The 17,067-nt window shown below is 41.3% G+C and overlaps 1 protein-coding gene across 4 annotated transcripts in view; it reads left to right on the top strand.

Moving 5' to 3' along the window:
* Positions 1–17,067, top strand: part of ADK (adenosine kinase) — a 532,303-nt gene that overhangs the window by 410,142 nt on the left and 105,094 nt on the right. For all 4 annotated transcript variants that reach the window (XM_084845185.1, XM_084845186.1, XM_084845187.1 and 1 more), the window contains 2 exons: positions 8,934–8,969; positions 13,744–13,858. In XM_084845185.1, the coding sequence (XP_084701311.1) occupies positions 8,934–8,969; positions 13,744–13,858 (151 nt within the window). The remainder of the gene's footprint in view (positions 1–8,933; positions 8,970–13,743; positions 13,859–17,067) is intronic.

The raw sequence follows: 17,067 nt of genomic DNA on the forward strand, positions 1-17,067 counted from the left end.
TGGATATCGCTGGGAAGCAAATTTCAGCTAAACGTTAAGAGAAACATCCTAACAGTGAGGGCTGTTCAGTTGTGGAACAAATTGCCTCTTGATGTTCCCCAGCATCCAGATGGCACAGATAGCACATCAATTGTCTTATCTACAGCAAGCAACTAATTCTGGATGCATAGGGTGAAAATAATCTATAAAGTGGACCTAATGAGCTCTTCTCAGCTTAACATTTCTTTCCTCCCTATCAAGATGCAATTGTCAAATCTGGAAGTCCTGTGGAATTTGGCCTGGAGACCCTTCTTCAAACCCTAGCGTACACCTTTGACTCGCTGGATAGCATTGAGAAAGTCATTGTAGGCCACCATATGTTATATGCTTCTGTTTAATTTGGGGGTGAAAATGCTTGAATAATACTGTAATGTACGATGTAAAGCATGTAGGTTTTCCCTGCCACATGTACACAGATTGGACAGCTGCAATACAATGTTATCCTTGTAGTTACAGAAGAAAATAATATTTTGGCCTCAGTTGAGACCTGATTTAACTTTCAGGTTTATTACGAAGGCAAGCTTTCCTAAAGATTGTAATGCACTTTTCCTATTAATAGTGCTATATTACCTGTTAATAATATTGTGTCGAAGGTGAAAGAAAGGAGACCTGCCTTTCTTTCCCTTACTCTCTTTCAGTGTGTCGGGTCTGTTTTGAACTGAAAGGATATTGTAAGCAGGTTGTCTACTATCTAGATAGGATTGCGCCCTAAGCTTTGGACCATTCCAGAGGTTCGTGTTGACTGACATCTCAATCCTTACTGTTCCTTCGAAGCAAATCCCATTGTTTTAAAGAATGCTTAGGACCATGGCCCTAAACAGGTTTCATCTTGTTATAAAAGGACCATAGAGCATTTTAACAAGCCATAATCAAGTTACTTACCTCCTTCCGGACATAGACAGTTCCACTTCATGAATGCAGGGGAGCCAGCTGCAATAAAATCCATGCAAAGCCCAAGTGCTTTTACGACAGAACAATAACAAGGAAATTGTCCCTGATGAAAGAAAAATTGAAAACATTATGAAAGTCAATATTTATTATTATTTAAGAGATTTTTAACCTGCCTTTCAGGGTGCTCTGCCCTCACAAGGCAGCTTACAATATTACAAAAACGTGAACATATAATTACAATTAAACAGAGAGAGAGAGAGAGCGCAGTAGGTAATGATTTCTAAGCACAAAATGCAGCCCTGTCATAAATGAGTTTTCAGGGTATGGATGTAGTGGGAATCTGATAGGGGGGTGAAGTCTGTCAGACTCCCTCCCCTGCCCCAGCCTCTCAGACCCTGCTCACTGAGCCACTGCGCATACCAGACCTGCTGGCCAAGCTGCTGTGCAGTCTGCGAGCACTCAGCAGCTGCCCGTTCCCTCAGCAAGCTGCCATTTTGCAAAAACATGGCGGCTTGGGTTTTTCCATAAATGTAATGTTAAGTAAATGGTGGCCATAAAGGGGCCATTTACGCAACATTACATTTACAGAAAAACCCAAGCCGCCATTTTGCACAAAAAGTGGAGGCTCGCTGAGGGGATGGGCAGCTGCTGGGTGCCTGCGGACCATGCAGCGTGCAAGGTTGGCTGGATGGCGGGGGTTTGGCAGACGGACGGCAGTGCGGACAGAGGTGAGTCTGTCCATCACTACTTCGTGTGTGTGTGTGTGTGTGTGTGTGTGTTCGCGGTCCGCACTGATGAAGCAATACATATCTCTCTGGAGGGAATTCCAAAGGGGTGGGGCCACCACTGAACAACTCCTATCCCTAGTACCCACCAGCCTAATAGCTCTTACTGGTGGGCCAGCTAAAGAGTAAGGCTTCTGCCACTGATGTTAATGCTTGGGCAGGCTGATACAGGTAATGTGGTCCCAAACCATTTAGGGCTTTAAAGCCAAAACCAGCACCTTGAATTGTGCCCTGAAACTAACTGGCATGCAGCATAAATGATGCAGAATAGGAGTTAAGCCAGCCAGAAGGTCCTGACTTAATGGTAGTATCCAGTGGGGGCCATGCATGCACAGCCAGCCCCATCAGCCCCGGTCCGCACACATCCAGCCTCAGACCACACGTGGCCATTATAAAGTGCTTCCGGGGGCAAGCACCCACATGAACGAAAACACTGGTTTCTGGAAGGGGCAGGCCACGCCCCCTCCAGAAACCAGTATTTTTGCTCACATGGGGGCTTGCCCCTGGAAGGGCTGTATCATGGCCATGCATGGTAGGGGCCGCACACAGACTGGGGCCCAAGTGGGGCTGGCCGTGCCCGCACGGCCCTTATTGAATACTAACAAAGGCCGGTTACCTTTTTTATTGCTATCTCTTTAGTTTATCTCCTGTTTCTTATATAAATTGTTGGTGTTGTGCTGAAAAAAGATGATGAGAGTTAACTCAAATGACAGACTGTAATTCAACAGCTCTTCCTGTACACACTGTTTCCATGCAGTGTGAATTTCCATGTACTGTTTGGACATGCTTCTTTTTTTTTTTTTACTTTGCAATGCATTTTAATGTTCATTATTGCTAACTAGTTACATTTTTATTGTTGGATGCTGCATTTTAAAGTGTGAGAAGTTATAAACCAGTGTTGCAATTTGAAGTGGTGAAAAGAATAGGGACTTCAGGAAAAGGCGGCGATGTAGAAGTCTTCCATTGAATTCCAGTTTGCAAAAGCACTGGGATGGAAGCAGTGAGTTAAAGCTGCCCTGCTTGTGTATCATGCAGGATGAATGACTGAATCATAGGGAAAGTTTATCAAAGATGAAGGAAAAACTGCTGTTAAAATCCAGCTGTCTAAGAAAATTATGTTCTGTTGCTGGGGGGGTGGGGGTTGCTTTGCTTTTGTCGCATGTCACACGCAAATGAAAATGCTGCATTCTCTTGGGAGCTGTAAAGCTTCTGTGAGGATTGTTTATTTCCTTAATCCCATCTCCTTTGTGATTTCTGATGTCAGATATAAAATGGAAAGTACAACCTCCAGATTCAGAGGCAGTATGTCACTGAAAACCAGCTGATGGGCGCAACAGTTGGAGAGGGCTATTGCCTTCATGTCCTGCTTGTAGGTTTCCTGGAAGGATCTGATTGACCACTATGGGGAATAGGAAGCTGGACTAGATGGACCTTTGATTCGATTCATCAAGGCTCTTCTTATATTCTTATATTAGGAAGGTATCAGGGCAGGAGGAAGCTGGGACCACGAGTACAGAACCAGAGTTTCTTGTTTGCACTATAGCAACTGAGGGCCTCTTCGCACACTGCATTTATAAATGTACACCTACAAATGTAAAGCTTGAGTGCAAAACACCAATGTTTATAAATATGTATATCTTATAGATACACTTGGGATGGAGCCAGGATTGGCTGACAACTGTTTTTGCCCTCAGTAATATTTGAAGTAATCCTGAAGGCCCACCACAGGACAGTGGAGCCCATCTTCCAAACAAAGTACTTGAGCTGGAAATAGTTTTCACTCCACAGATGTCAGAAAATGTAGTATCCAGGCTCCATGGCGAAATAATAGTTTAACACAGATGTTAATTTCTTTTTGCACCAAGGCTTTTAAATGTGGCCCCCTCAGGATAGATTTCTAACTTATTTTGATTGCATGACTATAAGTTGAAGTTAAAAAGTCATCTGGTTCAAATATGTGATATTTGGTTCATGTTCCTATTTTCTGTGAACTTATGGCTCCCATTATTCTATTGGGGCGTGGGGAGGGTTGTTTTCCTTTTTGCATTGTCTGTGTCCCAGTCCCACCTAAGGCTTTCTGGATTTTATTGTAGTTCATTGTAAGTGCATTACTTTATAGTGGAGGCTTTCAGGCTCCTTCCCCCCGCCCCCCTCCATGTAGGCCTGGGCTTTGTTAATTGCATGCTGTTCTAAGAATACACTGCATGATACCTTTGAACCTTACACTTTGCCTTGACAGCTGCGCTAGCAAATGCCACTGACAACGGGGCTGTATGAGGAAAAAGATTCCTTTGTAAGTAAATCATCAGTGTGGCTAACCTTGCCAGCACCCAGTTGTTAAGACTGTGATTCAGTTTTTTTGTCAACCTTAGCTTAGGCTAACCTGGGCAGCTTTCTGCTTTTCCAGCATCAGCCTGAGGAAGTGTGCTTTTTCAGCTTATCAGGTTTTATTAACTTCAGTTTCCTGCTGCAATAATCATTTGTTTCCACATCAGATTCTTCAAATGTCCAGCAATATATATTTTCTCCAGTGCCTTAGAAATGTTTCCACATTAAATGCTTCCATAAATTATTTGGAGCAAAATCCACCAGGAAATTCTCCTCCACAAGTCCCACTGAAATGAATGGATAATTGTAGACTAAATGCAGAGGTGATTGTGAGATTTGGCAAACATTATTTTCTATTATCCCCTTCATGGATCACTGCCTTGTTGTGGCGAAGGGGCTTGCGTAACTCAGTGAAGCCATAAGCTATGCCGTGCAGGGCCACCCAAGACGGACAGGTCATGGTGGAGAGTTCTGACAAAATGTGGTCCACTGGAGAAGGAAATGGCAACCCAGTCCAGTATTCTTGCCAAGTAAACCCATGGAACGTATCACAAGGCTAAAAGATATGACGCCGGAAGATGAGCCCCTCAGGTCGGAAGGTGTCCAATATGCTACTGGGGAAGAGCAGAGGGAATTTCCAAGTAGCGCCAGAAAGAGTGAAGCGGCTGGGCCAAACCCGAAAGGACACTCAGCTGTGGATATGTCTGGTGGTGAAAAGAAATTCAGATGCTGTAAAGAACAATATTGTTTAGGAACCTGGAATGTCAGATCAGTGAATCAAGGTAAGCTGGAGGTGGTCAAACATGAGATGGCAAGATTGAACATCGACATCTTGGGAATCAGTGAACTAAAATGGACAGGCATGGGCGAATTTAATTCAGGTGACCATCATATCTACTATTGTGGGCAAGAATCCCTTAGAAGAAATGGAGTAGCACTCATAGTCAACAAAAGGGTGGGAAAAGCAGTACTGGGGTACAATCTTAAAAATGATAGAATGATCTCAGTACGAATCCAAGGCAAACCATTCAACATCACAGTAATTCAAGTCTATGCCCCAACCACTGAGGCCGAAGAAGCTGAGGTTGATCGGTTCTATGAAGACCTACAACACCTTCTAGAACTAACACCAAAAAAAGATGTCCTCTTCATCATAGGGGATTGGAATGCTAAAGTAGGAAGTCAAGAAATCACCGGGATAACAGGCAGGCATGGCCTTGGTGTACAAAATGAAGCAGGACAAAAGCTAATAGAGTTTTGCCAAGAGAACATGCTGATCATAGCAAACACTCTTTTCCAACAGCACAAGAGGCGACTCTACGCATGGACGTCACCAGATGGTCAATATCGAAATCAGATTGATGATGTCCTTTGCAGCCAAAGATGGAGAAGCTCCATACAGTCAGTAAAAACAAGACCTGGAGCTGACTGTGGCTCAGATCATGAGCTGCTTCTTGCAAAATTTCGGCTTAAATTGAAGAACGTAGGGAAAACCACTAAACCATTCAGGTATGACCGAAATCATATCCCTGATGAATATACAGTGGAGGTGAGGAATAGATTTCAGGGATTAGACCTGATAGACAGAGTGCCTGAGGAACTATGGACGGAGGTCCGTAACATTGTTCAGGAGGCAGCAACGAAATCCATCCCAAAGAAAAAGAAATGCAAGAAAGCCAAGTGGCTGTCTGATGAGGCTTTACAAGTAGCTGAAGAAAGAAGGGAAGCGAAAAGCAAGGGAGAAAGGGGAAGATATACCCAACTGAATGCAGAGTTCCAGAGAATAGCAAGGAGAGACAAGAAGGCCTTCTGAAATGAACAATGCAAAGAAATCGAGGAAAACAACAGAATGGGAAAGACTAGAGATCTCTTCAAGAAAATTGGAGATCTCAAGGGAACGTTTTGTGCAAAGACGGGCATGATAAAGGACAAAGAAGGCAGGGACCTAACAGAAGCAGATGAGATTAAGAAGAGGTGGAAAGAATACACAGAAGAATTATACAGGAAAGATCTGAATGTCCCTGATAGCCATGATAGTGCGATCACTGAACTTGAGCCGGACATCCTCGAGAGTGAAGTCAAGTGGGCCTTAGGAAGCATTAGTAACAACAAAGCTAGCGGAGATGACAGTATTCCAGCTGAGCTATTTAAAATCCTAAAAGATGATGCTGTTAAAGTGCTGCATTCAATATGCCAACAAATCTGGAACACTCAACAGTGGCCACAAGACTGGAAAAGGTCAGTTTACATTCCAATTCCAAAGAAGGGCAACGCCAAAGAGTGTTCAAACTACTGCACAATTGCACTCATTTCACATGCCAGCAAGGTGATGCTCAAAATCCTACAAGCTAGGCTTCAGCAGCATGTGAACCAAGAACTACTGGAAGTACAAGCTGGGTTTCGAAGAGGCAGAGGAACTAGAGATCAAATCGCCAACATTCGCTGCATCATGGAGAAAGCAAGAGAATTCCAGAAAAACGTCTATTTCTGCTTCATTGACTACGCTAAAGCCTTTGATTGTGTGGATCACAACAAACTGTGGCAAATTCTTAAAGTGATGGGAGTACCAGACCACCTTACCTGTCTCCTGAGAAACTTGTACGAGGGTCAAGAAGCAACAGTAAGAACCAGACATGGAACAACCGATTGGTTCAAAATTGGGAAAGGAGTACGACAAGGCTGCATATTGTCACCCTGCTTATTTAACTTATATGCAGAGTACATCATGAGAAATGCCGGGTTGGATGAATCAGAGGTCGGAATTAAGATTGCTGGGAGAATTATCAACAACCTCCGATATGCAGACGATACCACCCTAATGGCAGAAAGCGAAGAGGATCTCAAGAGCCTCTTGTTGAGGGTGAAAGAGGAGAGTGCAAAAGCTGGTTTGAAACTCAACATTAAAAAAACGAAGATCATGGCATCTGGCCCCATCACTTCCCGGCATATAGAAGGGGAAGAAATGGAAGCAGTGACAGATTTTACTTTCTTGGGCTCCAAGATCACCGCAGACGGTGACTGTAGCCATGAAATTAAAAGACGCTTGCTCCTTGGGAGGAAAGCTATGGCCAACTTAGACAGCATAGTAAGAAGCAGAGACATCACCTTGCCGACAAAGGTCCGTCTAATCAAAGCTATGGTTTTCCCAGTAGTAATGTATGGCTGTGAGAGCTGGACTATAAGGAAGGCTGAGCGCCGAAGAATTGATGCTTTCGAACTGTGGTGCTGGATATGACTCTTACGAGTCCCCTGGACTGCAAGGAGGTCAAATCAGTCCATCCTAAAGGAAATCAACCCTGAGTGCTCATTGGAAGGACAGATAATGAAGCTGAAGCTCCAATATTTTGGCCACCTAATGCGAAGAGAAAACTCCCTGGAAAAGACCCTGATGCTGGGAAAGACTGAAGGCAAAAGGAGAAGGGGACGGCAGAGGATGAGATGGCTAGACAGCATCACCGATGCAATGAATATGAACTTGAGCACGCTCCGGGAGAGAGCGCAGGACAGGAAGGCCTGGCGTGCTATGGTCCATGGGGTCACGAAGAGTCGGACACGACTGAACGACTGAACAACAACAACAACAATTTTCTATTATGAATTAATATGTGATTGGAGAAATAATTATGATATTCAGGCGAGTACTAAAGGCTTTATTAGAAACAAGATTCCATATATAGAAATAAGTGTTTAACTATTGCATATATTGTTTACTTGTTTTATCTTTTAAATAGGATGTTCTTATCATTTGATTTCATTCTAAATAATAGATAAAAGTTATCTTGAGTTATTTCTTCATATTATAATAGATTAGTAAATAATATTGCTATTATCATCATCTGCTCTATGCTTCTATTTAAAAACACAAAGTCTGATTGGAGCCATTAATGTTTAATAGAAGTAAGAAATAAGTATGTTCTAATGCTCCAGTGCTGCTTAAGTTCCTTGAGGAAAGAAGAAGAGTTCAGTTGCCTAAAGCTGTGATTAAGACATCAGAATATTTTAAGGGATTCTTCTGAGTCTTCCACTCAGACTCAGAAGTGTGTTTTATTTAAATAACATGTACTCAGAGTTCTTTAATGTTAAATCAATAACAAATAGCTTTAAAATGTCTTAACTTAAGCATCAGGTTAATCCTTGAAAGTTACTGTGATGGTTGTTGATTAAGAATAAATTGTAAAGCCATAATCTTTAGAATCAAATTGTGTGATGAAATAGTGTGGTCAAATAGACAAACCTTTGGGGAAACCCTAGTTCAAATTCTTGTTCAATTAACACTGAAACTACATGTTACATGTTATAGTGGACTGCTGATGAACATGGTAGCTCCATGTTTTCTCCCCCCTCTCTCTTGCAACACTAAGGATAATTGACCCTGAGTTTACCTTTATCTCAAGTTAATTCCCCCACCAGTAGTGCTATCAGTGAAACTTAGAAAGTGATGATGACACAACACAGGGTAACTGATCCTAAATTTTATTGAGGAGATATGTGTGGGGTGTTGCTGTTGCTGTTGTCAGCAGCAGCAATCCCCACAGATTTCCAGCGTCACTGCTGTGCCCTTTGGGAAGTGTTGTAGAAATGAATGATTAATAGTGATAATTCCTGTGGTTAACCATACCCTTTTCTGTTAAAGGCCATTAGTCTAAAGTAACTATGCCAGTGGGGAGGAAAACATGTATTTTACTTCCTTCATTTGTGAAGTGTGTTGACACTTCATTGCTATCTTGTCAGGGGGAGAAGCAGCCTTTTCAGTGCAAGTAACTGAACAACTGCATGTGGACATATTGAGATAATTATGTAAAAGAAGACTGCCTGAATGGGCTTCAAATTGTGTTATTTCTTTATTATCTAGCACTTTATAATTAACTGTTCCTTTTTTTATTATTTCAGGAAGCTGCCACTTTTGCTAGAGAGCAAGGCTTTGAGGTGAGTTAACCTATGTTGCAGGCTAAACAGATTCTAAAGGGGTTTTTTTCCTTGCTGATAATGAAGTTCTTTTGGACAGTGATTGATGTGCTATTATACTCTCCAAGCCTCGCTGCCGTTGCCATAGAAACTTGGCAGTCGTCATGGTTTCTTTGTTCTGCCAGCTCAGTGTTATGACGCACTCTGCTAGGTCTGCACCCAACATCGCCTACAGATGTTATTTATTGAATTTTGAAAAGCCTCTTGGGAAGCTGAGAGGTTGGGCACGGCTTCAAGCTGCCTCTGTAGATATGGGACCTGTCAGTTTGTTCAGTTAAAAAGCCACCTCATTAGCTGAATTACACTCCATAAGGATCCACTGCTAAAGCTGTGGTGAAGCAAGACTAAATACTGAAATATAACACCATCTTAAATAACTTAAACTCTGCCATATGCGGATTATCGTTATGCAAATGAATTTCAATAAGGTTATATGTGGAATTGTTAAGAGCTGATTAATGTAAACTCTGCCTTTTACACACAGCCTCTTTGGGAGGAGTGGGCTGTGCTTTTGTTAACACACAAGTGGTATTTTCCATCTGAGTTTGCATAAATGTGCAATCTCTGATCACACATACATACACACACACACACACACACACACAAACACACAGACACGTCTCAGTCTTTGTTTAGCCTGTTAACTGCATGAGTTTTAGATGTTGTAATCGTGACTGTAGTATTTTGTTCTGTGACTGTCTCAGCTATTAAGGGAGTTATCAGTAAGTTATATCCAAGTAGCTTGATCAGGAGAATTAGCAGTTATAGGGCTAGGGGATTGTAATGCACTAAACACTGTAATGGAACAACCACTGTATTTGTGATCCTTGTGGTCCAGTATGTGTGAAACACCTTTCTATTCATTCACCCCTCCTTTAAGTGTTCTATTCAACAGGCAAATGTATCAGGAAAGCTGATGCTCGGACTTTTCCATTCCCATTTGCATTAATTAGACCCAAACAGCTAGGAGACCATACACTGATCTGAAATTTTCATTTGGGTCTGGTCAAGTGCAAAGGAAGAGGGAGGGATGAACATCTGGTGTGTGTGAGTCTCCCCAATTTAGATTGTTTCAAGACTCAAACACACTACATCATCACCATCAGCATTTAAGTGTTAAAATAATATGTTCTGTCATTTAATTTTGTGTACCATATATTATGACAAGGGCTTTCATAACAATCAACATTGGGGCGTAGGGGGGGGACACAACGACTTTCAATTTGTATAATGTCTATTAGTAAAAAAAATAAAGATAATTTTGTCAAATAAAGTGATAATGTAGATCTTCCAAATTTAGCAAAAAGCAAAACAATTTATTTGAATTTCATGGTGTAGCAGAACAGTAAAGAAGGGAAATGATGTATAAGCTTTGTCCATTCTATGTTTTTATTTCTTCCTTTAGCTGAAAACCTGGAACATGCCTGGTTTAAATTCACAATGAGTGAAAAAATACTTTTGCCAATGTCTGTAAAGCACCTTTGTATTAACCTTTCCATTAGCACTTTTTTATACTTTCAAGCACAGTTTCTGCTGCACATCCTAAATCTGCCACTTTTGATTAAGGTGTATTGCTAAAGGGCACAGTGATTCTGATCTTATCCCGTATTGCTCATTTTGCTTGGCAGCAGCAAGTAACATATCAGCTCTGCCAACAATGTTGTTTGATAGGTGTCCATTGAGGGTTTTTTCCTGTGAATTGAACACATCTTGCAAAGAGGGGCATAGAAAATAAACTGTCATTAAAAAGAATGAAAACTAAAGGCAAGTAATGATAGAACAAATAATTGAAAGCTATTTGTGAACACTGTCAGAAGCTGTCTGAAATTCCAGTATACACCATTTTTGCAATGTTGGTCTATAGCATGAGAAATATTAAATAAGTACCACCTCTTCTTATTTAGGTAAGATCAGTCTTTCTTAGTATAGATTCTTATATTTCTGATTTAGGGCAGAGTCCCCAAACAACATGATTAACTATATCACAGAGTTGAGTCCAGGAAGTAGTTGCTGGACTGAATCATCTTGAAGATGGGTGAAGGAGCTGCATTTCTTAATGCTCCTTTACATTAAAACAGACCCTCCCACCAAGGCAATGTGAATCCCATGGGCCAAATGTGGCCGCACAGCTCCCATTGTGGCCCCCAGTGCCCCACATTAAAAAAATTTTTTTTTTTAAGATATCGATAGCGACTACAGAGTGTCCACACAGACAAATTTAGCTTTTTTGCAAACAAGCTAAATTTAGTTACTGAGGCACTCTATAGCACTATGGAGCAGTATGCCACCAAATTTGGGCAGCAAACTGGTGATTTCAGGCCTTTTTCCTTGCGGGGTGCGCCCTGTGGATTGCCCACAGAAATGATCCCCAGACCTCCGGAAGTTGCCAATCCCTGCCCTACTATGACTTAGTAAACTAACACATTATGGAGAGTGCTAAGCTAGAATCTTCTCCTTGATGTGAGTGCAGTGAGGTTCCTCACGTGGGCGAGCATGCAAAAATGCAATCTCCCCGCCTTCACTCTGAAGTGAACTGAAATGACTAGCAAAAAGCAGCCTAGACTAGATTAAAGTGAAGAATAACAATAAAACCACATACAAGTAAGATTCCATAATAGCAGCAAGAGCTGACATTTCTAAGTAGGGCATTCCATAACTGGGCGCCACCACAGAAAAAGCCCTTTCCCCACTCACTAGCTTCCTTACCTCTGAAGGTGGGGGTACCCAGAGAAGGGCCCATGAGGAAGATATTTATTATCGAGCAGGTTCCTTTCGGAGTAGGTGGTCCTTTATATACTCCTTAGTTGTGCCTGAAAAATTCTGTGCCATTTCTACCTGAAGAAGAGTTTTACCTAACTCAGAGGTAAATCCAATAAAAGATTCCCATAGCTGCTTATACTATAAAGAGATATACTGAAAAGCCTGTTACATTGGAGCAGTTTTGAATTTCTCCACTGATTAAAGCTAACATGGGAGAGGTGTGGCTCCCACAAAAAGCAGCAGCCCTGTGTTTCTTCCTTCCTGTGGCAACGTCTAGTAAAATGAGTGCTTTTTTAATTAGTCTATCTTAAATCCTTTAAAAATCATCATTGTTTATATACTGGTTGAGGTAAGTTATCACACATAGCACTCTGTTTGATATTTCTGTATAATGGAGGTAATACATTTTGGGGGGCAGGGGGGACTCTCAGCCAGTAAAATGAATTCAGGAATTTGCAGTGAGAAAAGACTGCTTGCATGGCGCTGGAAAGTGAAATAAGGAACATAGTTGGGTAGAACAAAAAGCAGAATAAGTTATGAAAATTGTTTGTACATGACTTAAATGACATCCCTGTTAAGAATTTAAAATTAAGAGCTTTTTGTACTTTAAAGTACTGCAAACACTAAAAAATAGTTATGGACCTAATTAATTAAAGCTGCTCCAAATGTATGAGGATAGAAATACATAAACAACTGCTTATAATGTACTATGACCAGCAACAGAAATCCAGCGGGAGGGTTGGGGAAGAGACCCATAACCCCCCACTTCTCTTGTACTGCAAGTACTTTAAAAGGCTTATTAGACTTTTAAATTGGGATGTTCTTTTATGGATCAGCAGCTAAAGAGGCAAGATAATTTATGCTCACTGTGGAAAGAAGTGAACAGTGGGATATTTCAGTCACTCATAGAGACCTCTTTTCCCTTTTAATATAAGAATTAATGGCACAGAATAGTGTGTAAACAATGACTGCAGAAAATAGCAATGACTCCAAATTCTTTACAGATTGTTGTGAATAGTTACAGAAGATCTCATAAGTCTAGGAGAGTGTAGACAACATAACTAACAGAAAAATTATGCCAATATGACTGTGGGAGATAAAGTTGCGTCAATAAGAGTAAAGTTACAAATTTGGGTAATGCTGGTTCTAGCATGTAAAAAATACAAGACAGGTCAAATGATGTCTTCTGTTTTACTGGCTGAGTTCACACGATATGACAACCCATACTCAGGGTTGACTATGTATTTAGTGTAGGTTGTCACTGAACCGTGGATGGTTGTTGAAATGTGGGTTGTAGTGTTGTGTGAACCCAGCCACGCTAACAAAGCAAGGTTTGTTAATCACAAACAACCCACAAAGGCAGCCCATGTTTTGTTGTTGGGTTGTGAACTGCGGCTTGTTCATGGTTTGTTAGCACAGCTGAGTTCATACAACACAACAAACCATGGTTCACCGACAACCCACACTCAATCCATACTCATCCTTGAGTGTGGGTTGCCATGCTGTGTGAACCCAGCCATAGACTCCTGTTGGTGTAGGGGTGTGCTCTGGTAAGTCATAGAGAAAATACGTTCTTAATAAGAGTAATTTTGAAAAGCGTACGTGGAACTGGAACTGCATTGTAGTCGTACCCCAATTATACTTAGAGGCCCAGTTGAAACAATCATCAAAACCATGGTCTAGATTATTGCTAGACTGAGACTCCACAAACCTTGGGCTCAAGTGCTTCCCATCCCCTCTCCCCCATAGACACAAAACTTCCACTTCCACTTTTGAAGAAAACATAGTTCTCTGTTACATATGAACTTGGGGAATTGTGGTTTGTTCTAACCACAGTTAAAACAAATTAGAATGTTAAACCATGATTTTACCCTGAAAACAGAAGAGCATGTTCATAACTAATTACAAAGTAATTTTGTGCTTGGCATTTTGTGTTGCTTCTTACAAGATCCCTTTTTCGCTTTTCTTTTACCAGACTGAAGACATTAAAGAGATAGCCCGGAAGGCACAAGCCTTGCCAAAAGTGAACTTTAAAAGACAGCGGGTTGTCGTGTTCACCCAAGGGAAGGATGACACTATTATGGCCACAGGTACATCATTTTTTAAACACAGTATCCAAGATGCAGGAGGTAATAGCACGCTGGCTAGGTCTCAGCGGGAATATTGTGTTAAATGTTGGTCATCACATATCAAAAAGTATACAATAAATGAGAGGGTTCAGAGGAGGCAACAAAGTTGATTAAAGATTTGGAACACAGGATGCCTGAGTAAATGATGACGTGCACTTGGGCAGTTGGGGAAAAGAAGATGGGGTTGGGCAAGGACCAAAATGGTGTTATAAAAAAATACCAGAACAGCTGTTTCCCAGGGAAAGCGAGAAGATGAGGAGAAAAAGGGTATGGCTCAAGTTGCAACAAAGCAGATTTAGGCAGAAATCCTAAATAGAAATCCTATTCCTATTTACCTGGGAATAAGCCCCTATGGGCTCAGTGGAACTTGCTTCTGAGTAGACATATATAGGTTTGCATTAGTTAAGGTAATTTAGGGGCCTCCTTTTCCATTGTTTTTAAAGAGAAGATTGGGTGTTCATCTGAGGCTGAGCATCTGTTCGCGATGGGTTAAATCTACGACAGTGAATTGTGCTGATCGGTGACAAGACATAGTGATACAGGAGGTTCTTTTTACATGGCGATTATACGATTATCCACAACAGCTGTAAAGGTCACTGATACAAATCTTAATACAAATATATCATGTTTTGGGGTCTCAAAAATGTTAGTGCTACTCAGCACTGGTTAGGCCTCGTCCAGAGTACTGTGTCCAGTTCTGGGCACCGCACTTTAAGAAGGATGCAGACAAACTGGAGAGGGTTCAGAGGAGGGCAACCAAGATGATCAGGTGACTGGAAACAAAGCCCTATGAAGAGAGACTGAAATAACTGGGCATGTTTAGCCTTGAGAAGAGAAGACTGAGGGGAGATATGATAGCACTCTTCAAGTACTTGAAAGGTTGTCACAGAGAGGAAGACCAGGATCTCTTCTTCATCATCCCAGAGTGCCAGACACGGAATCATGGGCTCAAGTGACAGGAAGCCAGATTCCGGCTGAACATCAGGAAAAATGTCCTGACTGTTAGAGCAGTACAACAATGGAACCAATTACCTAGGGAGGTAGCAGGCTCTCCCACACTGGAGGCATTCAAGATGAGGCTGGACAGTCACCTGTTAGGGATGCTCTGACTTGGATTCCTGCATTGAGCAGGGGGTGGACTTGATGGCCTTGTAGGCCCCTTCCAACCCTACTATTCTATGATTCTATGATTCTAAAAGTTATAATCCAGTCATACTTAAGATTTTGATACATTTTACATGTATTCATCTGATATAAGATTCAAATATAGTTTTAATTGTTGATTCTAAAAACATCACTAGTATGTTTTGCTTTTGGGATGAAATAGCATATTTCAATTTAAGCACTACAAACTCGGCTGGCTGCCTTTTGACACACACTTTTAATCGAGATCATCTGCATTTCTTGAATAAATAGGCTGTAAATTGCTAACCTGCATAGTGGGGAAAATCTTTTGTCATTCATTTCTCTATAGGAAAATGTATTTACTCATGATTTAGTTCTCTGTTGACTGCTCCATAGCCTTGAGCTCCATCCACATAAATTAGTTGGAAAGGGCAGTGCTATGAAAGAATGACAAATGCAATAATCAAAATTGCCATCAGTGTTTGCCTCAAAATTGAAATTAGGGGGACTGGGAGTTGAGTTTTCAAGGAGTTGAGGGGGTGAGCTCCCTTGCCCTGGGGCAAATGTGGACTCAAGCTGTATGGCAACATAGTTTTAAAAAGTTTCACAATCATAATAATTTTATTAGATTTAATTTATGTTTTTATTATCATTAGACAAAGATAAACCAACATTCCTCTTGATTTTTTATAATTTTGCATAACTTTTGTTGACTTCTTAAATATAGCGTGTTCATCTTCAGTTGCTTCTTGTGCATCCCTAGTTTTGGTTCTTCCATTTATTAGTTAATTCAGATGATCGAGGAGAAGATAATTTTTGGCTCAGAATCCTATGGTGGTTCTTTGGGAAAAAAGTGTTCCACTGCATCCATCCATCAGGGGGCTATACTTGCAGGGTTACATGTATGTTACCTGAGACTCTACTATGTATGGGCCTAGTACTTTCTTGAATTTGAATGTATAGTTTGCACATAGCTTTTGTCATTCTTTGACATCATTATCACTATAATCTTTTAGATAACAACAAAATTACATTGTAGTTGAAGTATTGTGTAAATGTTTCAATTTCAGTTCACATTTCCAACCAATAACTAAACTGATTTTTTTCAACTAGAAAATGACAGCACTGCATTTGACTATGGATGGATACTTTCTAATCTGTGCTGTTGGTTCCTTATGAAAATTATATATATATATATATATATATATATATATATACACACACACACACACACACAACACACACTTGTTCAGTCGTTAAGTCATGTCCGACTCTTCGTGACCCCATAGACCATAGCACACCAGGCCTTCCTGTCCTCTGTTCTCTCCCGGAGTGTGCTCAAGTTCATATTCATTGCATCGGTGATGCTGTCTAGCCATCTCATCCTCTGCCGTCCCCGTCTCCTTTTGCCTTCAATCTTTCCCAGCATCAGGGTCTTTTTCGGGGAGTTTTCTCTTCGCATTAGGTGGCCAAAATATTGGAGCTTCAGCTTCAGTATCTGTCCTTCCAATGAGCACTCAGGGTTGATTTCCTTTAGGATGGACTGATTTGACCTCCTTGCAGTCCAGGGGACTCGTAAGAGTCATATCCAGCACCACAGTTCGAAAGCATCAATTCTTCGGTGCTCAGCCTTCCTTACGTTCCAGCTTTCACAGCCATACATTACTACTGGGAAAACCATAGCTTTGATTATGCGGACCTTTGTCGGCAAGGTGATGTCTCTGCTTCTTACTATGCTGTCTAGGTTTGCCATAGCTTTCCTCCCAAGGAGCAAGCGTCTTTTAATTTCATGGCTACAGTCACCGTCTGTGGTGATCTTGGAGCCCAAGAAAATAAAATCTGTCACTGCTTCCATTTCTTCCCCTTCTATATGCCGGGAAGTGATGGGGCCAGATGCCATGACCTTAGTTTTTGTAATGTTGAGTTTCAAACCAGCTTTTGCACTCTCCTCTTTCACCCTCAACAAGAGGCTCTTTAGATCCTCTTTGCTTTCTGCCATTAGGGTGGTATCGTCTGCGTATCTGAGGTTGTTGATAATTCTCCCG

The sequence above is a fragment of the Heloderma suspectum genome, chromosome 3 (genome assembly GCF_057233095.1).
Source record: "Heloderma suspectum isolate Gila_16-S chromosome 3, 16-S_ref, whole genome shotgun sequence".
NCBI classification, from domain to species: Eukaryota; Metazoa; Chordata; class Lepidosauria; order Squamata; family Helodermatidae; genus Heloderma; species Heloderma suspectum.